Genomic DNA, 25,135 nt, shown 5'->3' on the forward strand with positions numbered 1-25,135 from the left:
AAATGAGTAATGTTAGCATGCTTGTTTGTTTTTCTGCAGTCACATTCTTGCCCAAGAGCAGTTCCAGAGTAGATGGAGAGTTGGGGTTTTTCCAGACAAAGAGAAAGGAAGGAGAGAGGGGCAAGGAGATTGAGGATCTATGCAAAAGAGTAGCTAAAATGATGAAGCAGGGAATTTATGCTGTGTATAGAGGGAGTGTGAATGAGAGCAGAGGAATAGAAAAAAGGTGAGAGTTCTATTGAAGGTGAAGAATTATTGGCACTAGTGAAGGTGAGCTGGAATGACAGGAGGTAAAATGGGCTTCTTGAAACTGATCTTATGAAGGACACACAGTTGTTAGTAATTGGTGAGGTTAAAAACTGAGAGGCTGCATCGACATTGCAGGAATTATCCATGTAGATATTGAAATTACCATGAATTATTAATTGACCAATTATATTACTGGCTATAATTTCTGCTAGAAGATCAGAAGCGATCTTAACTCCACAGTTCGCATTGGTGGAGCGATAGTTTGACAGCAATCAGGACTAACAGTCTGTTTTGCTTACTGAGTGACATATAGTTGGCGCTCAAAGGCAAAATGAAAAAAAATGAATTCCATTATAGCTGTTGAACAAATGTAATAAATTATAAAGCGACAAGGCATTTTTACATGATTGGGAAGGCAAGGCAAGTCTCCATCAGTGCGGGTTTGGCGTTGTTTTTAGGTCTGTTGTACTCCCTCTTGTTTTTCCGGTGCTTAGAACAGTGCTTGACACATATTAGGTGTTGAAGAAATATTTGTTGAATGAACGTATGTAACCCACCGCGCCTGCGTGAGGAGCCCACGTTTCTGACGAGCCCGGGAGCTCTGCGCCTGCGCGGCGTCTGCCTGCGCGGCCCCCTCGCCGCCTCCCGTCCCTGCTTTGCATATTAGGTTTGAGCCCTGCTGGCTCCTGTAGCCGCTCCGCTGTTTCGCTGTCGCGCTGTGCGGACTTGCTCCTTGGCGTTCCCACGTCTCCTCGCCGGGCTATCTTCTTCCACGTCAGGGGCCGGACCGTGGAGATGGCGGCTCAGAAGATAAATGAAGGGCTGGAGCACGTCGCCAAAGCTGAGAAATAGTGAGATACTCTAACATGGGCCTCTGTACAGGTGCTGGGGCCATGCCTCTCCGTGGCCGGTCTTAACACCAGGGGGTTGGAGGGACGGCGCGGGGACGCGAGGGTGGGTAGCGGCCTTCTGCGGCCGGCTCACTGCGCCTGCGGAAGCGTAGTTGGTCCGCCCCGCCCGAAGCCCTCGGTGCTTCTTGTGGGGGTGTCGATGGGCATTAGGCTCCGCTGCTTTCGCTGTACACAGGGTTTCACAGCCTTGGCATGTTGGACTGTATGATTCCCTGTAATGGGGGCCGCCTCCCATTGTAGCACGTTTGGCAGGATCCCTAGTCTCAACCTATTGGATGCCAGTAGCACCTCTCTGTTCCCCCCCTGTTTGTGACAACCAGAACTGTCCCTGGGGGACAACATCGGCCTGTGAAGAGCCGCTGCTCTAAAAGACTACCTTGTGTTGGGGAGTGGTTTATAAATTTAACCGGAAAATTACTGGGTGACCCCTTGTCATGTCCCATTATACTGTTAATGAGGGCAAGAACTGCGCTGTCTTAGTACTTTCGTGTATGTTCGGCCAGCTTCTGGTACGGTGTGTAGCAGCCACCGAACAAAATTTGCGGAACTGAATTCTGCCTCATCAAGCCTTTTGAAACTCCTGTTCTCGGTTGCATTACTCCAGTGAATTTTTTATCTGGCGGTTAGAGATAATGAAAAGTCCATATTGTGCTCCGTGTTAGATGCTTCAAATACCTAATCTGACATCTCAGCAATTTACCAAATAGAGATTCTCATTTTACAGAAGAGGAAATGAGACTTGGAGAAGTCTCATAATGACTTACCCAAGGCTGCCCAGTGGAAAGGTGACAGAGCCAGATTTCGAACAGTGGAAAAACTCCAGCTCTTTCTGCTATACCACATTACGTATTTCCAGGCAGTGTGGATGGTACTGGGGCTCTTTTGGTGCAGGTGCCACAAGGGTCTTTCTGTTGAGAGAAAACACAAACATTATTAGGATAGGGTGTAGAGTAAGGACCATACTAAAGTAGTGTTAACTGTGCTTTAGTAACACAGAGGGAGAAATTTTTTTCTGCCTGGGGAAACTTAGGAAGACTTCACAGAGGTGATTTCTGAGCAGGGCCTGAAAAATAAATTTTTAGACTAGGGAAAATCCAATGAGAGAGTCTATGCACAGGATGTAGTAATGAGCACAGGCTTGAAAGTTAATATATTATGTAATAGAGTAGTTGCAGTGCCAGGGCATGAACTATCCTGTTTCCCTGAAAATAAGACCTAGCCGGGCAATCAGCTCTAATGCGTCTTTTGGAGCAAAAACTAATATAAGACCCAGTATTATATTACATTATGTTATATTATGTTTATTATATTATATTGTACTATTATATAAGACCCGGTCTTATAGTAAAATAAGACCGGGTCTTATATTAGTTTTTGCTCCAAAAGATGCATTAGAGCTGATTGTCCGGCTAGGTCTTATTTTCAGGGAAACACAGTAGATAGAGAGGAGAAGACTTGGGGCCAGACTGTGAAGGGGCTGCCCCTATGATGGCCCTGAACCTTAGCTTTCCTAGGGCTTGAATAAGCATGGGACCTGGTTATATTTATTTTTTGACAAAAGAAATGTGGTGGCAATGTCCGAATGGACTGGGGGGAAAGGAGAGTGAGAACTTTGGCATATTCAGTAAGAAAACATGTACAGATAGAAAGTTCTTGCCTTCTATCTGTACACCAGCTACTGGGGTTACTGAGGTAAAAAGTGGTTTCTTCCTCAAGAGCTTAGAATTCACAGGAGAGCACACAAGTGAACTGACGAGTAAAAATACGGTATTAAATGCTAGAACAGAAGTATACAGTGGTTTCAATGGAGATACAATGTAAGGAAAAGTTGCTATCCCAAGGGTGGGGGAATGAAAGAGGAGGGCAGAGCATGAAAGGTGACTTGTGAAAGGTGACTTCCCCATTACAGGTTAGCAGGCTGTCATGATGAGGGCCCGAATTAAAGCAACAGTACAAGGGGCAGGATTGGGTGACATGAATTGACAGGCTTTAATGACTTGACTGGGTGTTGAGGGAAAGGCTTGACCCATAGGTGGAGTGTAGGACAGACCTTCAGTCAAAACGGACCAGAGATGAATGAACATGATGGGTGGGTAGGGCTGGGACAGGGAGGTGTGGATTTAGGCTTGAATGTGTTATGTTGAAGTGCCTGTAGACAGTTACTCAGTAGGTAAATGGGCAGGAAAAATTGGCTTGGAGTTTTGGAGAGAAGATTTGATATTTCCCTGTCTTCAAATGATAATGTGATTCAATATTGTCAGGTAGTTTTGTAATTATTATTTTTGACTTTCATTATTATTTTATATTAGTTTTAGGTCTACAGCACAGTGGTTAAGCATTTTTATAATCTATGATGTGATCCCCCTGATAAGTCCAGTACCCATCTGATATCATACATAGTCTTTACAACATTATTGATTATGTTCCCCTTACTGTATTTCACATCCTTGAGACTATTTTGTGATTGCCAATTTGTACTTTCTAATCCCTTCACCTTCTCCCGCAGCCTCCAAACTCCTCCCATCTAGCAACCATCAGTTTTTTTCTCTGTATCTATGAGTCTATTTCTGTTTTCTTTGCTCGTTTATTCTGTTCTTTAGATTTCACATAAAAATGAGAACATATGGTATTTGTCTTTCTCAGTCTGACTTATTTCACCTAGCATAGTATCCTTTATGTCCATCCATGTTGTTGCAAATGGTAGCATTTCATTCTTTTTTCATAGCAGAGCAATACTCCATTGTATAAATGTACCACATTTATTTATCCAATTGTCTGCTGATGGGCGTTTCTGTTTCCATATCTTGGCTATTGTGAACAGCGCTGCAGTAAACATAGGGGTGCATATATTTTTTGAATTAGTGTTTTGGATTTCTTTGGACAAATACCCAGAAGTATAATTGCTGGGTCCTCCCAGCAATAAGGTAGATCCTCCATACTGTTTTTCCATAGTGGCTGCAACAATTCAAAATCCTACCAACAGTGCCGGTGGGTTCCCTTTTCTCCACATCCTCACAAGCACTCGTTGTTTGTTGATTTATTGATGGCAGCCAGTGAGGTGGTACCATTGTGGTTCCTATTTGCATTTCTCTGATGATTAGTGGCATTAAGCATCTTTTCATTTGTCTGTTGGCCATGTGTATGTCCTCTTTGGAGAAATGTCTCTTCTTGTTCTCTGCCCGTTTTTTAATTGGATTGTTTGTTTTTTTGGTGTTGAGTTGTATGAGTTTTTAAATAAATTTTGGATGTTAACCTCTTATCAGATGTATCATTGAAAAATATCTTCCCCCATTCAGTAGGGTGTCTTTTTATTTTGTTGATAGTTTCCTTTGCTGTGAAGAAACTTTTTAGTTTTATGTAGTCCCATTTGTTTTATTTTTTTCTTTTGTTTCCCTTGCTGGAGGAGATATATAAGTAAAATATTACTAAGAGTAATGTCTGAGAGTTTACTTTCTATATTTTCTTCTAGAAGTTTTATGGTTTCAGGTCTTACATTTAAGTCTTTAATCCATTTTGAGTTTATTCTTGTATATGGCATAAGAAGGTGGTTCAGTTTCATTTTTTTGCATGTATCTGTCCAGCTTTTGCAGCACCATTTATTAAATAGACAGTCTTTACCCCACTATATATTCTTGCTTCCTTTGTTATAGATCAATGACCGTACAGGCATGGGTTTAGTTCTGGGCTCTCTATTCTGTTCCATTGATCTATGTGTCTGTTTTAAGGCCAGTACCATGCTGTTTTGATTACTTTAGCCTTGTAATATGATTTGGTATCAGGTGACATGATACCTCCATCTTTGTTCGTATTTCTCAGGATTGCCATGGCTATTTGGTGTCTTTTATTGTCCCATATAAATTTTAGCATTATTTGTTTTAGTGCTGTAAAAAATGCCATTGGTATTTCAATAGGTATTGCATTGAATCTACATATTGCTTTGGGTAGTATGGCCATGTTAACTGTATTCTTCCTATCCATGAGCATGGCATATGTAAATTCTAATCGTTTTTTGGTAGAATCTTTGGGGTTCTCTATATATAGTATCATGTCATCTGCAAATAATGGCAATTTTACTTTTTCCTAACCAGTTTGTATGCCTTTTGTTTCTTTTTCTTGTCTGATTGCTGTGGCTAGAACTTCCACTACTGTGTTGAATTACAGTGGTGAAACTGGGCATCCTTGTCTTGTTCCTGATATTAAGGGGAATGCTTTTAGCTTTTCCCTATTGACTATGATGTTAGTTGTGGGTTTGTCATATATGGCCTCTATCATCTTGAGATATATTCCCTCTGTTCCCACTTTGCTGAGAGTTTTTGTCATAAATGGATGCTGGATTTTGTCAAATGCTTTTTCTGCATCTATTGATATGATCATATGATTTTTATTTTTCATTTTATTAATGTGGTGTATCACATTAGCTGATTTGCAGATACTGAACCAACCTTGCATACCAGGGATGAATCCCACTTGATCATGATCTTTTCAATCTATTGCTGAATTTGGTTTGCTAATATTTTGTTGAAGATTTTTATATCTATGTTCATTAGGGATATTGGCCTATAATTTTCTTTTTTGGTAGTATCTCTGGGTTTTGGGATCAGGGGAATGGTATGGTGGCCTCGTAAAATGAGCTTGGGAGCCTTCTTTCCTTCTGGATTTTTTGGAATAGTTTGCAGAGACTGTGCGTTAATTCTTTTTTGAATGTTTGGTAAAATTCACCAGTGAAGCCTTCTGGTCCAGAACTGTTGTTTCTTTGGAGCTTGTTGATTACTGATTCAATTTCGTTGGTAATAATTGGTCTGCTCAGACTTTCTGTTTCTTCTTGATTCAGCCTTGGAAGATTGTATGCTTCTAGGAATTTATCCATTTCTCCCAGAGTGTCTAATTTGTTGGCATATAGTGGCTCATAGTATTTTCTTAAATTATTTTGTATTTCTATGGTGTCTGTTGTCACTTCTTTCATTTCTGATTTTATTTATTTGGGTCCTTTCTGTTTTTTTCTTGGTGAATCTGGTTAAAGGTTTGTCAATTTTGTTTATCTTTTCAAAAAAATCAGCTCTTGGTTTCATTAATCTTTTGTGTTGTTGTTTTTTTGGTCCCTATTTTGTTTATTTCCACTTTAATCTTTATTATTTCCTTCCTTGTACTCACTTTGGGCTATTTTCCTGTTCTTTTCCTGGTTGCCTTAGGTGTAAAGATAGACTGTTGATTTGATGTTTTTCCTCTTTCTTTAGGTAGGCATTCATTGCTATGAATTTCCCTCTTAGGATTGCTTTCAGTGTGTCCCATAGATTTTGGGTCGTGTTTTCATTTTCTCAAGTTATCTTTTGATTTCTTCCTTGATCTTATTGTTGACCCATTCATTATGTCGTAGTATGTTGCTTAGTCTCCACATTTGTGTGTTTTTCAGTATTTTTCTTATAATTGATTTCTAGTTTCACACCACTGTGGTCAGAGAAGATGCTTGATACGATTCCAGTGTTCTTAAATTTATTGAGATTTGTTTTGTGGCCTAACATGTGGTCTATCTTGGAAAATGTTCCATGTGCACTTGGAAATGTATATGCTGCTGCTTTGGGGTGAAATGCTCTAAAAATATCAATTAAATTCATCTGGCTTGGTGTGTCATTTAAGGCCGCTGTTTCCTTGTTGATTTTCTATCTGGAGGATCTGTCCATTTGTGCCAGTGGGGTGTTAAAGGAAGTTTTGTAATTATAATTAATCTCCTTAAGCAGGTGGTGGTTTTGTCGTTTTTTGGTCCTATGGAAATTGATCAGATTGTTGGCCTCAACAGGATTTCCTTACTGACTCTTTTGACAAAAGTAGTCAAAAGCACTAACAATAGGCATTAAACTAACGAGAGTGCCTTCTCTCTTCCTAATTAGGGGTGCTTAGTTGACTGTGGATGATTCACTATATTTTAAACTCTTTATCTCTTTCCATGTGTATCCTATCAGACAATTGAATGATTATCTCTTGTTTTTGATGAGATTTTTTAAATTATGTTAATGTACAGAATATAGTGAGTGATTTAGGGTAGGAGTGGAGGATTAAATTTTTGCTTTATTTCATACTTCCTCCATTTTGTGGATTATAGTGGATAGGCTTCAATTTAAGGATTTTTGTTGGTAAACTTGAAAAACTATAACAAATTTGAATCTTATACCCATATACACTCAAACACAAATCTTAAATAAATGTAATTGGCAAAAAAATATTCCTTAAAAGTTAGGGTCTCTGATGAATTCACACAGCTGCCACAAAATGAAGGTGTACTACTTCTGAGGGCCCTTGGGGACTCCCCATCTCTCAGTTGAGGTTCCCCCCTGATGTCTGGGAAGCTGACAATGTTGTATGTTAGTCGGCTTTCACTAATTGAAATTAAAGTTTTCAGATGGTGTTTATTTAGCAATTCTTATGCATACCCAAGCTTGATAGTCACTGAGTTAGTTTAAACTGGAAATACGAAATTATTTTAAAATAAAAAAATAAGATATTGCAGAAAGGGCAAGTAAGGTAAAGACTCAAGATCGATTGTCATTTGGTTTGGCAGCTGAGAAGCCAGGAGTGATCCTGGAAAGCGGCTCCTCTTGCTCTCATAACATCCCTGTCTTTCTGGTTATCTGTCCTGTTCACTGGTGGCTAATTCACAGCACTTTTTTGTAGCTCCTTCTGTTGTTCCTGTCTTTGTTGGTTTTCTATAGTCTTTCTGCCCTCTCTCTAAGGTCTCACCAGGGGATCTTAACTGGGCTCTTGGTATGCCATACGCTGGTGACTCCTCAGTTATTATTTCTAGCCTCTCCTGAGCTTCAGTCTCACAAATCCAACTGTTTACTTGACACAGTGCTTCATAGGGCTTCAAGCTTCAGAGCTTGTCACACCCTGAGTTTTTGCTGCCACCCTAGAATTTCTGGTTCAGTAGTTCTGGGGTGGTGCTCAACAATTTACACTTCTAGCACATTTCCATGTGATGCTGAGCTGGGGATCATGCACTAAGAATCTCTGCTGTACTTCTATGTTATACAGGCATTTCAAAAGGAGGAAAAACCATGTCTATGGCAGTGGGAGGGAAAATGGTGAGTTTGTATTTAATTGTAAGTAAGGTTAGATGAAGGTAAGCAAGATGAGGACTTGGTACATTATGGCTCCTTGCCCCTTTTTTTAAATGACCCGTAAAGTCTTTATAAACAGACTTCTGACTTAGGAATGTGGTTGGTAATGTCTGTGAAATGTGTCTTCCTTTCATTTTAGCCTGAAAACTGGTTTTTTAAAGTGGAAGCCAGATTATGACAGTGCCGCTTCTGAATATGGAAAAGCAGGTATGTGACTGCAACTCTCCCATGTGTAATCTTAAAGTAGGCTGATAACTTTGTCTCACCGTAATGCCGACTCTTAATGCTTCCGATACGAATTCTAATAGTTAAGAAACAACGTTGAACAATTTGCCCAAACCCTTGCATTTTTTCCACTTGTTCTTTTCTGATGTTTTAAGTAAGGTCTGAGTCAGAGATCTGGCTACCTCTGCAGAGATGGGCAGTACTCAGCTGCAGGTTTTTATAATAGCATAGTTTATATATTCTTGAACTCCAGTCAGTTGTACGCTATTTCCAGGAATTTTGCCATATCCCTCTATTATACTTAGTATTATTGACTAAAGGGTTTTTTGGTTAACTTTTTGTTTTGCCTTATTCTAAGCAGATCTGAAATCATACGTTTGTTTGGCACATAATTTTTTACGAGCCTTACTTTGCAATACACTGATAACGTTCATGAAGTCTTCAGCAGCATAAATATTTGAATAAATTTATCTGTATATAAGTTAAAAAACTTATCTGAAATATGCAACAGACAGGGACTAAAAATTTAGCATTTTAAATTATAGAATAGCTTTCAGCTTACCTAGGATTATTTTGGATGTAAAGCGTAATACAATTCACAGTACCCTGAACATAGTTTATAATTGTGTTACAGTGATAGCCCTGATCATGTTTGTTATCCCAGCATAGACATCAAGTAGGTAATATGCTTTCGGCAAACTTTAGTTTTAGTACATCACCAAAAAAAGAAAAAAAAAAAAGAAATTGGGTAAGTTGAAACTAGTCAGCATAATAAAGGTTTTACTTTCTAGATAATAAAAGAAATGACAACAAATGAGTCTTTAGCACTTTTATTTAAATCCTCAGTAAATTCTCTATGGTATTTATACAAAGGTGCCAAAAAAAATGTATACACATTTTAAGAAAGGAAAAAGCTATTAAAATTGTAATACTCAATATATACCGATAAAAATGATGAATACAAGTCACATTTGACTTCTGCAATTACAAGAGGTGCTCAAAGTGGTTACCATCAACATCCAGGCACTTTTGATTATGGCAAACTACTGCTTGAGCAACGTTGACCAAAGTGTTCACTTGTGTACATTTTTTTGGCACCCCAGTATATCATATTTAAAAAGAAGATAATATTTTTATATCGTATTTAAAAGGAAAATTGTTAAAAGTTCAAACTTTATATGGATTTTATGGACACTTTGTACAAGAATGCTTTTGTAACTGGAGGGCACAATTTGCAAATTTCCCTGAGGGAAATTTGACACAGATTTGTTGTATATGCATCTGAGACCATGAGCTGCTTTCAAAAATAAATAATTTCAGGTCAGATGTTCTCATTAAAGCATCCTTTGTTTATTTTCTTTAAGGGGTTATACAAAATACATTTAATCAGAAGAATAAATGTGGAAATCCAGAGAGGGAAATAGTTCCAGTAGTTTATTTTCAGTATTTTATTGAAGAGAATTTTAAGAGTGTGTTTTTAACAAATAACTTTTTGTTAAAGCAATATCCTTTTTATTTATTTGTAAGCAGCCTTTGGTAAATTTGCCAAAATATCTAATATCATATATTAGGGCCAGTTCTAATTGTTTTGCTCTGATGATGACACTTTACAACAGTGAGCAATGTATTTTAACTCTTTGGACACTGAACTGTCTTTTTCACAGAGACCTAAACAGTACAAAAGCTTTATTTTAAAAAATGCATTAATTTTTTAGACATTTATTTAAAGATTGTGCCAAAAAAGAAGGCTTATTATGAAAAATATTTAATATATTTATTGGTTTTTATTTCTAAATAATTTAAAAGATGGAATAAGCTATAACTAAAGCACTGTTTTTATTAAATAAAAAAACTAGTGAAGTAAAATACTATCTTTTGTGACAGTACCTCTTATTTGGGAATATTAGTTTGAGTGATGAGATCTTAGTTTCTCAAAGCTTAGATGTTGATGCTTGAAAGACTCTGGTTTTTAGTGGAAGTAGCACTGATTTGTAGCTTATAGTCTTCAATTTAAAAAAGTAGCCAAAGTTTTGAAAATACTTCCAAGTTATTGATAATTAAAAAAGTGATAATAGAATTGCTTTAGAAAAAAGTAGTATTTTATAGTTTTTTGAAACTTCCTAAGTATTTGATTAAAATAAGTATATTTTCTAATACTTCACACATAATACATGTTTTGGTAATGATTCATTTGAAGTTTTTTTAAATGATTGACATAGAAAGTCTTGTTTTGTTATTGTTCTGTTTCAGCTGTTGCTTTTAAAAATGCCAGACAGTTTGAGCAAGCAAAAGATGCCTGCCTGAGAGAAGCTATTGCCCATGAAAATAACAGGGCGTATCTTTTTCAGCCTTTAAAAAGGACTTAGCAATTCAATGATTTTGACAGAAACTCATGATTTTCTTTTGTTATAAATTTGCTAAATACGGAGTTTATGGTATTAAATTAGAAAAATTCTGCATACTTAAACTCTGAAGGAGCCTTTATAGAGACTTCTGATTATAAGGTCCATACTGCTTTGTGGAGCTACATTTGAGAGTTTATTTCTGTTGTTTCTGAATTTGTTTGGTGATGGTTTTACTTGGGATGGAGTGAAGGAAATCTGGAGACAGTCACTGAGGAATGAAGATTAGCACAGGTATGGGAGATGTATAAACTGCTATATAAATATTTTAAAAATATAGTCTTCCTCAGGTATCTGAAATAAGATTTATGGGTAGTTTAAAACAATAGATTTTTCCTGAGGTATTTTAAAACTTACACTGAAAAATGTTTATTTTGTGTCTCACTTGCTAATTATGGTTATAATAACCTTGCATTTTAGTAAAACTCTTCAGATTATTGTATAATGGAAATAGTTTAAAATCTGTGCGTTGTTCTTGTGAATTATGTATTTTTAAGAGACATCAGCAGGCATTAAATTATTTCTTCTTTATCTGTTTGTATGATTTGCCTTTTGGATCACAACTGGGGCAGTGATTTAGTTATCTTTGTCTTTTAAATAGTAAATCTTTAGAAGTGCTTGATTTGCTTTTTTTCCTTAATTTTGACTTTGTTACATCCGTTCAGTCTTTTTCATGCTGCCAAGTAAGTAAATATTCTCCTAAGTTTCCATGTGTTTGCAGATTATAATGTTTTAAATGTTGCTGTTTTTTCATAGGTCGGTAAATTTTTCCTAAATTATAAATTTGTAGATAGTGAATTCTTTTCTATTGATTTAAATAAAAGTCATTTCCATTTGTTTCAGTCTTCACCTGAACCTTAAAAACTAAACTCTCTCCTAAAATATACAGTGTTTAAATTAAATTCATCCTAATATTTTTATGAAATATTTATGAAAAAACAAGTTAGAATCTTTTTTCTTTCTTTCTTGATAGTTAATAGTGTCTATGGAGAAAAGTGGGAAGCTTTCTCTTGCTTTTGTGGAGACTACTTATTTGTTTTCAAAATGTGGACTTAGGTTTGTAATCTAGAAAGTCATTTAACCTTTCTGAGTCAAACTTTATTTTGCATCTGCAAAATAAAATGCCTTCAACTGAGACATCTGCTGTTTCTAAGCCATTATTGCCTCTGAAAAGAAAAAGAAAAAAATATGTTGTGGGCTAATATAAACCTAAAGTAATATGTAGTGCCTCAGTGAAATTACTTTTCTTATCTGTAGTAGGAAGTTTCTCCTCCCCCTTGTTTCTTTAAGATCTCATCCAAGAAATTATATTCTCTTTGCAGAGCTTATGAGCAAGCTGGCATGATGTTGAAGGTCAGTAATGTGTCATAATTGTTCTATAGGTAAAATGAGTTAACTGTAAAGTGCAGAAGTAAATTTATGTAGAAGATGGAAAGTGTTCTTCCTGTAAAACGAGAGATGTTAAGATTTCTTGTCCAAAGCAATGCTAATTGGACTCATAGGGCACACTGTGTGTGTCATAAGATAGGGAGTGTTAAAAGTGAAATTTAGAGAGTATGTATTGGAGGGAACCGGGGACATCAAGGTTCTAAGCTTTGTAACCAGGAGAGAGTGAATTGCTAAACAAAGAGCTATGTGGGAGGTTTCCCTAGTTTTGAGAACTTCAGTACTTCTTAATGTAGTGAAAATTTACAAGTATATCTTTTTTACTACCCATGGATTATAGAAAGGAGAGGTTTTGCTTGTTTTATATAAATATCAGTTAGCATTGAGGAGAACCATAGACTTAATCTGTTGCTACTTAACTCTGATTCTTTTGGAATGGAATATTTTGGCTAATGTTCCTATGCCGCTTTTCCTACTTCTGCTTCTTAAAAACAGGTTGAGAATTAATATTCTGTAATGGTGAGACAGAACATATTACTTTATGACACTGAATCTCAAAGTATGCCAGTGGCAAGTGAAATAGAATATTTTCCTTTCCATTTTTATGTTCTCTAGCACGGTTCTCTAATATGTTTTGAATTATTATACAGCTTTGTTTTATGAACTTACTCTTGTTTTTTTTTAATTCCTACAACTTTTATAATCTTAACTTACTGATTTTTTAAGTGAATACATGCTCATTATGGAATACTTAGAAACAGTGAAACATTTAAAGAATGTTAGTAATAGCTGTTAAGATGTTTAGTTTCTTCTAGTTATTGTTCTATTACATACATTTTCATAGGTATGCAGGAAACTGAGATAATGCTCTACACAGCATTTTATATCTTACTGTTTATATTTAACCTTTTCATGAAGATTTTCTAATGTCATTTAAAAAATACTTTCATAATATATTATCAATGATTTTAAGAGTTTCATAGCCTTTGGTCCAGGAATTTCAATTCTGTGAATCTATCATAAAGAAATAGAGAGATAGCAAAGATTTATGTATAAGGATGTTTATTGCTACATTGTTTAAGAAAAAACAGCAATTATCTAAATTTTTAATAAAATTTTTAATAATAAATGATAAGAAATAACCTTATGATGCTTCCTTATGATAACCTGTTATATAACCATTGTAATAAAGCTTTTCTGGCTGAAACATGCAATCAAATTGATACTTGGTGATACAAGTCAGGTTATTGGCCTCAGTTCCTTAGCAAATAAAATTACTCCCATAGCCAAAGGAGCCAGGTGTCTGCCCTGACCTCATGTCTAGGTTTCCCGAGACTGGGAAGCACCAGGGGGCCTCCTGTCGTCTCAGTGTACTTTTTGCCTATTATTGGTATACACTGTCTTAGTACAGCAATGCTAGAGCACTGATAATATATCATCCTCTGCCTCAGCTTATATTTTAGCGCAGTGCTGAGGCTTTAGTTTTCATCAAAAGTTATTATGCAGAAATCATTTCCGTTCCTCTAATATCTGTTTAATTTGAGGATTTGAAAGGCACTGCTTTGAATGAAGGAAAAATAAACCTAATGGATAGGGGAAAAGACAAAAGAAAATACCTTCTGGCACGCTCTTGTGTTTAAATTAAATGCCTTTGGACAGTCCTGGGCATCATTAGGAGCCCGGAGCTACATGGGCCACAGTTAGTTCTGTGGGCTAAAATTTCCGTCATTTGTCATACAAACCTTCATATCCATCTCCCAACGAGGCTTAGGAAGTGACAGTTTGTAAATGGAGGCACAAGAGAAGACACACGGATTTGTTGAATCAACTTCTGGTTTTGTCATTTTACAACTGTTATGATTTTATGTCCTGTTTGCTCCACAGAAGTGATAGGTGACTCAGGTACACAAGCCACTGGAAGTAGGCATTCTAAAATTTTCTTCTCATGGTTTTGCCATGCATGGTTAAGAGTATAAAATAGTGTAACTTTTCATTAGGCAACCCACCATTTTAGGGAGAGGTGCCAGTGTTGTGGTTGGGCCTCTGTTATTCATAGTCATGTTTGATTTGATGCAAAAGCAGTACGACATACTTAACATTTTTTTAGTCTTTTTTTTTTTTTTTTTTTTTTAAATTTTATTGGGGAATATTGGGAAACGTGTTTCTCCAGGGTCCATCAGCTCCAATTCAAGTCATTTTCCTTCAGTCTAGTTATGGAGGGCACAGCTCAGCTCCAAGTCCAGTGGCTGTTTTCAGTCTTAGTTGCAGAGGGCACAGCCCACCATCTCATGCGGGAATTGAACCGGCAACCTTGTTGCTACGTGCTCCCACTTCAACCAACTGAGCCATCGGGCCGCCTCTATACTTACTGTTTTTGACACATGACTTAGATGGTACTTATTTCATATTTCCTTATCAGGCAGCTATTGCTCAGTATGTCTTATCTATGAGAGTAAGACTCATGGAAGATAGTACCATTTGTTATATCCTTATATTCTTTTTATCCCCTCCTATGTTTTGCATATTGTAGATGCTCAGTATGTTTATTTAATTAATGGATAAGTGAGTTGGGGGAAGAAATACTCTGTAAAAGCCAAAGGGACCCTTAGGATTAAAGTGGGTGAAATAGATTTTGTTAGACTGAACCTCCCCTTCCTACCAAATATCCTTCAACATGTACCATAGACACTTGATTCTTTCCTTGATCTTTGGTTTCTATAACAAAAAAAAAAGATTTTTTTCACCGAGGTTTGAGGATATATTAACTAATATTCTACTTGAGTTTGATAGCAACTTCGTGTAATATCTTTCAGTCTGTTTTATTGTTATTTAGCTCCATAGCTAAATAATTTTAAATGTATATATATATTTTGAAGTCAGTGTGACTGAGACCAGCAAGATTTATGGCCTAAAAAATGTATCAACTTAGTGAGGGACCGAATAGGCAGATTTGAAAACAACTGGCGATGTCAGTGTGGAGCCTCCTTTAAGATACAACATGTCAACCCTAAATAAATCGTGCCTGTATACTTTATATCTAGCTCTTAAGTGAATTTTTAAACAGTTTGATTTAGAGATCTTAGATATGAGGTCCACAAGATGCTGAGACTTGTGGTTTAATGGTAAGATACAGAGTTATTCTGTTGATGGCACTCAGCATGCACGGAAAAGGGTTGCAAGCTCAGATGAACTCAGGGGAGTGACACACGAGGCAGGCCTGGGTGTGTAGGGCAGTAGAGCGAAATGCAGCTGCTTCCAGGAGGTGGTACCTGGGCAGCTGTTGCTCAGTCCTGGCGCATTATTGCCACGTGGGAATGCAAGCCTGCTGATACCATAGCTTTTGATAAATACATATTTTAAAATAGAAAGTTAAAAACAACTTTTATGAAAGTATCTGATTTAAAAATACTAGATGGTTCAAGTAAGATGCACTTAGAAATGAGATGCAGCCCTTGGGCTACCAGTTTGCAACCTTTGGCATAGGTCTTGTGTGTAGTAGGGACTCAGTAAGTGTTCAAAGAATTGTGAATGCTTAGAAAACAGTAAAGAGCAAATGTTTTGGTTTCTACTGTTTGTATAGTTTCCCTGAAACTGAAGTGATGATAAACTGTGTGTAGAAATTAACTGATACATTTTTGGTTTGGCTAAATGAAGCTTGATGGGGAGAGTAACCATATGAAGACATTTCATTTTAAGTATATTTATTGTATGACATTTTGAGTCATTTACTTTCATGAATCAGGGATAAAATAATTGAATTGCAGATTGTTAACTCTGTATTTCTTAAGCTGACTCATGTGCTGATCCATGCTATATCCTTTGCCTAAAGGAGATGCAAAAACTGCCAGAGGCTGTTCAACTGATTGAGAAAGCCAGCATGATGTATCTAGAAAACGGCACCCCTGACACAGCGGCCATGGCCTTGGAACGAGCCGGCAAGTGAGTGTGTGGGACACAGTCCCTGCACGGAAGTTGTTGTTTTCTGTTTTAATAAAGTCCTTTGAAAACAAGTTTTCTATTTCTCACATAAGTCAAAATTTCTTGTCTAATTTAGGCTTATAGAAAATGTGGATCCAGAAAAGGCTGTACAATTATATCAACAAACAGCTAATGTGTTTGAAGTAAGTTTGAATTTTAATTGTTTTCTCAAAATATACTTAGAATGTTTAGATTCATGATCCGTAGGGAAACAGAGAAATGCAGCAGCTGTGTTTTAAAACTTTTCTGTGCTCACAACTGAACTCTGTTTTTTTCTGTTAGACGGTAATGACTTGGACTAGGCAGCTTTGGTGTCATCCCCTCCACCCACACCTGCCCCCATATCGAGTGCCATTACTCTTTTATCAAATAATTATTGGAGGGAAAAAAAGATTCCTACATTAAAGTAGCCAACACTCTTTTCCTTGGTTCCTTCAGAATGAGGAGCGTTTACGACAAGCAGTTGAATTACTAGGAAAAACCTCCAGACTGCTAGTACGAGGGCGCAGGTAAGTTTTCCAAAATTGTGTTCAGGTATGTCTCTGTATACCTTTTGTTCATGTTTGGAACTGTTAAGTAATTTTGGGAATGGCTTGTTAATCTTTTTGGTTTAAGCCATAGCCACACCAGGCAACCCAGTAGAAAAATTGATGTCTACGAGATGGCACATTGAGTTAAATATTAAAAGATCTGTTTTTCTAAAGTGTAATCGCAAAATGTATCATGCATGATGCTTTTATTGGCTAAGAACTGACTTAGCAGCATGTGAGAGAGCAGTTTTCTTGACCTATTAACTTGGTTATATTATAATGTTTCTTTCTTAAGGAAATATCTATATAGGCGTAAGTAACAAGACGTCGTAAATGCTCACCTATGAAAATGGACAGCTTCTTGACAGCCAAATAATGTCACTAAATAGGGTATTAACTTTATCCTTTAAACATATAACCTAATGTACAAATAGCTGGACCCCAGAAACCTGGAATCCCTATTGGGTGTTTCTTTTGTTTTTTACTTCATCTCAATTTAAGCTTAGTAAACAATTTCTGTCCTGAATAAAATTCTGTTTAATAACATTTAAGATAAACACCCTTCAAGTCTGCTACCATGCCCAACTTAGCCATCGACTTTGTTTCTACAGTTTAGCAAGTTGATATTTCGAAATTCAGAATGCATTACTACAATGAGTCTTATTTTATGAGGCAGTAAGTTGCCACAGCGCAGCCCACAAAAATCCAGTGTAATTCATGATGTGCGTTAAAGCAAGCCAGTGTGTGTATTTATATGCAAATATATTAAAAGATCATAGTTAACACCTAAAAATATAGTATAACATTTTTATATTTTTAATTTGGCTCATAGCCGTACCTCTCCTTCTGTATCCTAATGGTACAGACTGTTTGCCATTTTTGGCTGTTGGGGTGAGAGAAATGGGTGAAGACTTAAAAATTCATCTAGTCACAAGTTAGATGGTAGTAAGGGAGTCGTGGAATTTGGAGTATAACACAACAAACTTAACAGGGAGATGAGGATCTGATTAGAATTTGATGGGATTAGGGCTGGGGAGGTAAGAAAAGGGTAAGGCCTTGGAGGATCAGAGGGAGAGTTTCGGTTATCCTGTTTCTTCATTCTGCCCTCTGAGTGAGATGGAGGAAAAGGAAAATATGTGAAACCAGACAGAAAGAGATGAGTGTTGAGGATCAAAGGTGGCAGGAAGGACTTTGTCTAGCCTCTGTCTGCCCGCCACTGCTGCCCTTTTGGACACCAGCTGCTGGGAGAGCTCACTAAGGCAGCAGTGGAACACGCCACAGCGAGGACGAGGGACAAGGAGGTTTTCAGTGGGGGCCAGTGCTCTCGAGGTATCCAGATGGCCTTTCAGTGGAAGGAAAGAAAGCTGGGATGATCAAAATGAGAGTTGTCTCTCTAAGACGTTTCACAAACGTCCACAAAGCAGTTTGTTGAACATGATAGATACTGATTAATGAATAATCTTTACCAGACTTAAAACTCCATTTGAAGTAACCGATCCGTAAGTTCCTTTGCTTTGTCTGTCTGTCTGATGTGTAAAAGGGCGAGTCTAGCATTTAAAAGACAAGCCATATAAGCAGAGCGCATGGAAACATGGGTTATGGAGCAGTTGCTAAAATGCCTGATAATCTTCTTCATCTCTCTAAAATCTGTACTATACATTATAAGAATGACCTCTGCTATAGACCATTTAGACCTGCCTTGATTTATATTTCTTTGTCTTTAGGTTCGATGAGGCAGCTCTTTCTATTCAGAAAGAAAAGAATATTTATAAGGAAATTGAGAATTATCCAACTTGTTTTAAGGTATGTTTTAAAAGTGCTTATTTTTGACTTTCCATTAGATAATTTTTTGTATTTGTGTAACTATATACTTATGACCAGATTCATGGATATATATGTATTGTTTAAAATAATACTTTATGGGCCTCTATTTTTGGCCAAGATGGAGTACGCCAACTGTAGTGCCCCTCTCCCGCTGATTAAAACTAAGACTTCCAGACAAAATACAAAAAGCAATTACCCTCAGACTCGGAAAAATAAATAAGAGCAGGAGGACTATGGAGGGGAGCAAGCATTTGGAGAAGCAACCAGTACAGGAGTGGGTTTCAGGGTTTTTCCATGTTTCTTCTTGTGGCATTGACTTAAGAGAAGCCCCAATCGTGGAGCTGGGCAGCAGAGGATCCAATAGCTAAAAATCTTAAAGAGCCCATCTATACCGTCTTTCTAACCAGAGGAACTGGGAAAAGAGGCCCGCATTTTCCTCTGTTTGCTCCCTTGGCTTTGCTCCACAGAAATGACTCCGGAGCTGGTCATGTAGCTCTAGTCAGTACAGCTGTGGTTGGTGGCACAGGCAGACAGAACGCCAAAAGAAACCTAGTGTCTGGCCAGAGGAAGTGGGAAGATGAGTTAAGAGAGCAAGGAGAAAACCTCAGAAAGGGGAGCTGGAATAGGGAATCCCCTGAGGGGGGTGTGTGTGTGTGTGGTTTTACTGTCCAGGTATGCATGTGCGGGCCAGACCTAGAGCAGCAGAGTATAGGCTTTGAGAGCTGCAATAAGATGAAACCACTCTCCAGGGCTCACAGCACCCTTGCAGGGCTCATGCGGGGAGTAGAACCCAAGGAGCAGAGCAGAGGGACTGAACTAAGACTAGAGCTGCTGCCCACCCACAGCAGACAGAACATGCAGTCTGAGCCTATCAGGCGATTGCCTGCTGGAAACACCCAAGTCTCCTGAGAATTATAGGAGAGTCCATGCGGCATAAGATTCACAGTGCCCACGATACAGTCCCAAATTACTCAACATGGGAAGAACCAGGAAAAATATGGCCAATTTTCAACAGAAAAGACAATTGATGCCAACCCAGAGATGACCCAGCTGCTGGCATTATCACATCAGGACTTTGAAGCAGCTATCATCACTGCTGTATGAGGCAGAGGTAAACACAGATGGATGAATGGACAAAAGGACTGATTTTTTAAAAAATGAACTAAATGAGAATATTAAAACTGAAAAAAGCAGTATCTGAAATAAAATACTGGATGGACTTAATGTGATAATGGAGATGACAAGGATTCAGTGAACTTGAGTGATAGATCAATGAAAGTTACCTGAAAAATAAAGATAAAAAGGACTGAAAAATACATTATGAAGAGTTATTTTGTCCGTAAGATCTTATCAGTCACATGTTATTAATGCTTTGGTTGCCTAATAAATAGTATCATTGTTTCTGTTACCTAAAGTTTTCATTCATTCTGCTTTTTCCTAGTATCTCTTTAAGAATTCCAAAGTATAGTTATAGAGTTGTGTCCCCCCTTTTTTTATTCCCTTTTCAAGGTTAAACCTATATAGATATTTAAAAGAAATTTTCTTTAAAATGTGTGGTCGTGTTCTAAGGCTTTGTTTCTCCAAGTGTGATCCTCAAACTGGCAGTAGCAGCAGAATCTCAGGCTTGTTGTGGGCCCACTGAATCAAAGTCTTCCTTTTAACAAGACCCTTGGGTGGTTTGTGTGCACCTTAGAGTTTGAGATGTACTGCATTTCAGGATATTTCCCCTCAGATGTCCTGTGGAAGTTACTGTAGCATTTATAAATCTCTATAAAACTAAAACTCTGAAAGTTAAATTCCAAATGTGAAGAAATTGACTTTATTAAATAGATACAAATCTGGATTATAATCACTTCTTTCGTTTTAGAAAACAATTGCTCAAGTCTTAGTTCATCTCCACAGAAATGACTACGTGGCTGCGGAAAGATGTGTCAGGGAAAGCTACAGGTAAGACTGACAGCACTGTTTTGATTTGCAGTGTTACCATTTCTGTTAAGCCATGATTACGGTTTAGACAAATATTCCTGGCCATGAAGCCGGTTTTTTTTTTTTTTTTTTTTTTAATAAATTTCATAGTGATATGAGTGCTTGACTACCATTTTACTATTTCAGCTTTTACAGCAGGATTTTATAGGTGTTCTTTTCTGTGTTTTTCTCCTGGGGACTTCCATCAGAGTGAATGACTTCAATAATTTTGTTACATTTGCCTTCTAAGAAAAAAAGAACCAAAATAAAAAGTTCTCCGAGTATATGGTACAGGAAGGTCAGAATAAGGGGTTTTCCGGTTAGAGGGGTTTAAAATGAGCAGTCCCAATCGGGGCTGTGTAACTGTATTGACATTTTGGGCAGTGTGACTTTGTTGTCGGGTGTGTCCTGTGCATGGTAGGATATCAAGCCACATGCCAGACCTCTGCCCACTTGTAACGATTGTCTCCAGACATTGCCAAACCTTTGCTGGGGGGCAGATTCAGCCTTGGTTGAGAAGGAACAGGTAGGGATGTGTGACTCGTGCTGGCTTTAGCATCCCAGGGTTCAATGGGAGTGAAGACTGTGCCGCCCTGGAACAGCTTCTCGAAGGGTACGACCAGCAGGACCAAGACCAGGTGTCAGAGGTCTGCAACTCGCCGCTTTTCAAGTACATGGACAATGACGTAAGTGGCCTTCGCTTAGCTTTCTTCTTTCCTCTTGAACGCAAGAGGCTTCTAGTGAGATAGTTTTCTCCCGTGGACTTGTGAGGTTTTTCTCTCTCTACTTTTTACTTCAAAATACCTCTCAAAAGGAAACTTGGCATTTGCACTGAATTTGAGTATAGGTTTAAAATATTTGAATGTCAACCATGTGCGTTTACAGCCAGTTATTTATCCATTGAACTGTGTTGACCATGTGTGTATTTTTTAATTCAGCCCCATTTTTCAGCTTCCTCCATCTGTTGGCTTCTATAGGTTGCTTAGTTTATTAAGTTTCTTTTAGGCTTACTGTCCGAAAGAGGCCCATCATACAGTGGCCTTTGTAATTCATTAGACTTCTTGGAATCCCACTGTTCTGGACAAGTAGCTGTGTGATGCAGGGTATTAATTAACTAACCATAGCCTCAGTTAACTCGTCTGGAGAAATAAATGGTCCTGGTCTCGCAGGCCTGTGTGAAGAGTCGATTTAGCCGCGTTTACAGAATAGCTTCACACGATGCTGTACGTAGAAAGTGAGCCATGATAATGAGTTTCTCTTCTTTCAAATTTCCCTTTTCAGTAGATTTGTGAGCACCTGGTCATTTGATTTTGTCTTGCAACTTTAGTCTTATTATGGTGTCAGATCAGTTTAATACCTTCAATTATTTTATCACGGTGTATATAGAGAAACCAATTTTTTTCTAGAAAAATTCCTAATAGGCTTTTATAAATTTGTATATATTTTTAAAGAATTTGTCCCTAGCTTACACTCTTCATGTACTCACAGATCTTTATTTCATAGGAACTGCATGCAAGTATTACTAACTCACTATGCCCCGATTATCTCAAATTCCTAAGTGTGGTGTATAATTGACATTTTTGTTAGTTGTGTACTTCTCAAGTCATGATCATGAGCTGTCTGATGGCAGAGCAATGTAGGGTTTTTGTGATTGTTTTTCCATCTAAAGGGTATTACATTATTGGTTTTCATGAGTTAGAGAGCTGCCTTTTACAGATAGCTGTTATTGAGACATCACATGTGGAGATTCTAGTTTTCTAGTTTTTGAGAACATGCTTTGTCATTGACAGTATGCTAAGCTGGGCCTGAGTCTGGTAGTTCCAGGTGGGGGGATCAAGAAGAAAGCGGCAGCAACACCACAGGCCAAACCTGAAGGCGCCACTACCACTGCTGTGGAGGAAGACGAAGATGAGTATGCAGGAGGGCTGTGCTAGACTTCGCTGAAAGCATGGGAAGAATCCTGACAAGCCTCTCATGGACTGGGAACTTACCTAAGGGTGCCCACACTTCATTCAGGCATGGTTTTGAATGCTAATAAAGACTCATTCTTTAGTTACTATTTCCCCAAACCACCCGTTGTACCCACTATCTATGAAGCATTTTTTTCTTTCCAGAAGAGCTTTTCTAAGACAGCAGCAGGAATGAACAGGGAAAAGTACTGTCATATTTTAATACAGTTGATTTTAAAGTTTGAAAGCCAAATTCTAAATACTTTATGTTCTAAACAAAAGAGACAGTAGGCATAGATACTCTTTTCTCTTGGGGTCTTGTAATTTATTGTTAGCAAATTTTCTTTGCATTTTATTTAATAATTGCTGCTAAAATTGAAGTTTACTAGTTAAACAAAATAGTATTTTAAACATTTGTTTTGAAAATGAAATTTATCCCCTATGATATCAGATACATTTAAATTATTAAGTCTTTTCAGAGGTGAGATTGGGACAGGAAACAGTTTTGAGCCTTACAATATTATTTAGCCCAATAAAAGATACATTTAAAGTCTTATATGTAAGTTTGAAAGTAGGTAGCACGTGAAACTTATTCTGTAAATGTCTTTAGTTCTCTGTGAAATACAGGTATTTTTTCCACCTAAAAATATCCCCACATAGTTACTGTCTCCAAACCCACTTGGTTCTTGACTAAGTGGGAACTGATGTGGATATTTATATGTATTCTAACAAAGAGTTAACGTTCCATCAATCTACATACACATTTTTTTCCTCCAAAATAATTTGGTTGATTTAGAGTTGCAACAGAACAGTAACTTGACATGGGAAATGCTGTAGACCACAAAAATTTTGCTGAAATGGAAAATTGTTTTTGAAGTACTTATATTTAAAGTCCTGTGCTGCCACTATTTTGATCCTTTATAGATATTTCCTAAAAGATTGTTTTGAAGCATTCCTTTTTCACCGTATGTGGCTTAGACCCTTTTCCCAATTGGAAAGAGGCTCCAAACACCAGCACTGGGCATTCTGCAGGCAGATGCTACCCAGAGTGGTTTCCTGTTTATTTGCTCCGTCTCCTCATTCCTACCTGATGCAGGCACAGTGTGTTCAGTTTTGCCAGACTTCCTGAAAACACTAAGGTAGATTATCATAAATAGTTTTAATCACAGTTGGTTAGGTGGGAGAGCTTAGAATAACTTCCTCATTTGGCAAGTATGCTTGGGGTGGGTGGATATTAGGATAGAAATCTTTACTGAAGGTCTGATTCAAAACACTAGTAAATTTGATGTTTTGATTCCATAAGTTACTTGCATAGCTCAGCGGGTAGCTGCTAATTTTCAATAATTGTGTGAAGATTAACTTTGACCAATTTCAATAAAACTTTATTTAGGCAGTTATATTTAATGACATATTGATATTTCAAAGACTTTTCATTGCTGCTGTTCCCTTTAGATCCAGTGAGAAACTTCAGGAGTCTTATATTAATGTAATTTGAGCTGCTTATCTATTTAAACAGATTTGGTAGCACTTAAAAGATACTTTACATCATTTATTGATAGACCATATTATCCATTACAGCCTTGGAAATTTTTTTTTCACTTTTACTCTTTTCTTACATATTAAACAAAAATGAAGAATGATTCAGTGCATTCTGGGGCAGCAAGTGAGTCTTAAACAGCATAAAGGGCTTTACAGGAGTGCAGCCTCTCTCCACCTTCCCTGCCCGCATTGAAGAACTGATACGTGGCACTTGTGGGTTTCTCTTATGTCAGGGTTATTCCAGTAAAGAGCACTGGTTCCACCTTAAGCATTTAGTTTTTCCACTTACATAAATCTTTATCCTCAGAGTATAGTCAGAGTGGAAAATTTGGTGTTTACAACAGGAAAGATTGTTTTCTACAACTCATGTCATTACTTTTACCAAAGTGGAAGTCTGCATGAATATGTTCAGAATGTAATGTTCAATGTTATATTATATTGCAAGTGCAGTCAGCCTACAAAATACGTATATGTAATATATTGAATTTATTTGTACATATGCAGAGTGTGGTATTTGTGTATGGAATCTGCTTTATGCCTATTTTTTCCAGCTCTTTGATGAGTAGAATATTAAATGTGTTGTTATGGAAATGCAGATTATTGCTTCTATGAAAATAAATTATGAAATTATGAAAATAAAATCTGAAACTGTGAGTATCGTTCTTTTTATTATTATTATTCATTTTGTTTTACTTGTTTATTTCCTTTTTTCCAAGAACATGTTCTCAATTATTTACATGATTCCAGCTATATTATATAACAACAGTATTTTATCTGTTATTTTAAGTTGTATAGTCTGGTATTTGGGAGTTAGTTAAGAACTTTTGGGAGTTACATTAAGCTACTTGGGCTTTTTAAGAAACTGATCATCCAGTTACTATAATACTGTACTGTCTGCTATTTGGTGAGATGGAAGACTTGAATGCATCTTCCAAGAGAATACTTCTTTCATTGAGTTAAGTGAGGTAAAAATACATTATTAGGAGGCTAAGAAAACTAATGTGAAATGGCATTGTTTTGCATTTATATATAGTTAGCACCTTAATTACCAGTGAATTTACTTAC

The 25,135-nt window shown here is 37.2% G+C and overlaps 1 protein-coding gene across 1 annotated transcript; it reads left to right on the forward strand.

The window, feature by feature from the left end:
• The first annotated feature begins 920 nt into the window (after positions 1–920).
• On the forward strand, positions 921–24,724 carry NAPG (NSF attachment protein gamma). Its single transcript, XM_019712604.2, has 12 exons — positions 921–1,100; positions 8,412–8,479; positions 10,748–10,832; positions 11,565–11,582; positions 12,222–12,252; positions 16,115–16,224; positions 16,340–16,406; positions 16,702–16,772; positions 18,518–18,596; positions 20,485–20,564; positions 21,139–21,268; positions 22,373–24,724. Exons 1-12 carry the CDS (start codon positions 1,045–1,047, stop codon positions 22,514–22,516), a joined length of 939 nt encoding a protein of 312 aa, XP_019568163.1. The 5' UTR covers positions 921–1,044; the 3' UTR covers positions 22,517–24,724.
• The last annotated feature ends 411 nt before the right edge of the window (positions 24,725–25,135 follow it).

Source organism: Rhinolophus sinicus, linkage group LG09 (assembly GCF_036562045.2).
Source record: "Rhinolophus sinicus isolate RSC01 linkage group LG09, ASM3656204v1, whole genome shotgun sequence".
NCBI lineage: Eukaryota > Metazoa > Chordata > Mammalia > Chiroptera > Rhinolophidae > Rhinolophus > Rhinolophus sinicus.

What these genes read in the sequence shown, in the direction of transcription:
- NAPG (XM_019712604.2), top strand. Translation starts at nt 1,045, where the DNA reads ATGGCGGCTCAGAAGATAAATGAAGGGCTGGAGCACGTCGCCAAAGCT. An exon ending in GCCTTGGAACGAGCCGGCAA is followed by an intron (nt 16,225 to 16,339) that starts GTGAGTGTGTGG and finishes TGTCTAATTTAG; the next exon opens with GCTTATAGAAAATGTGGATC. An exon ending in TCAAGTACATGGACAATGAC is followed by an intron (nt 21,269 to 22,372) that starts GTAAGTGGCCTT and finishes TGTCATTGACAG; the next exon opens with TATGCTAAGCTGGGCCTGAG.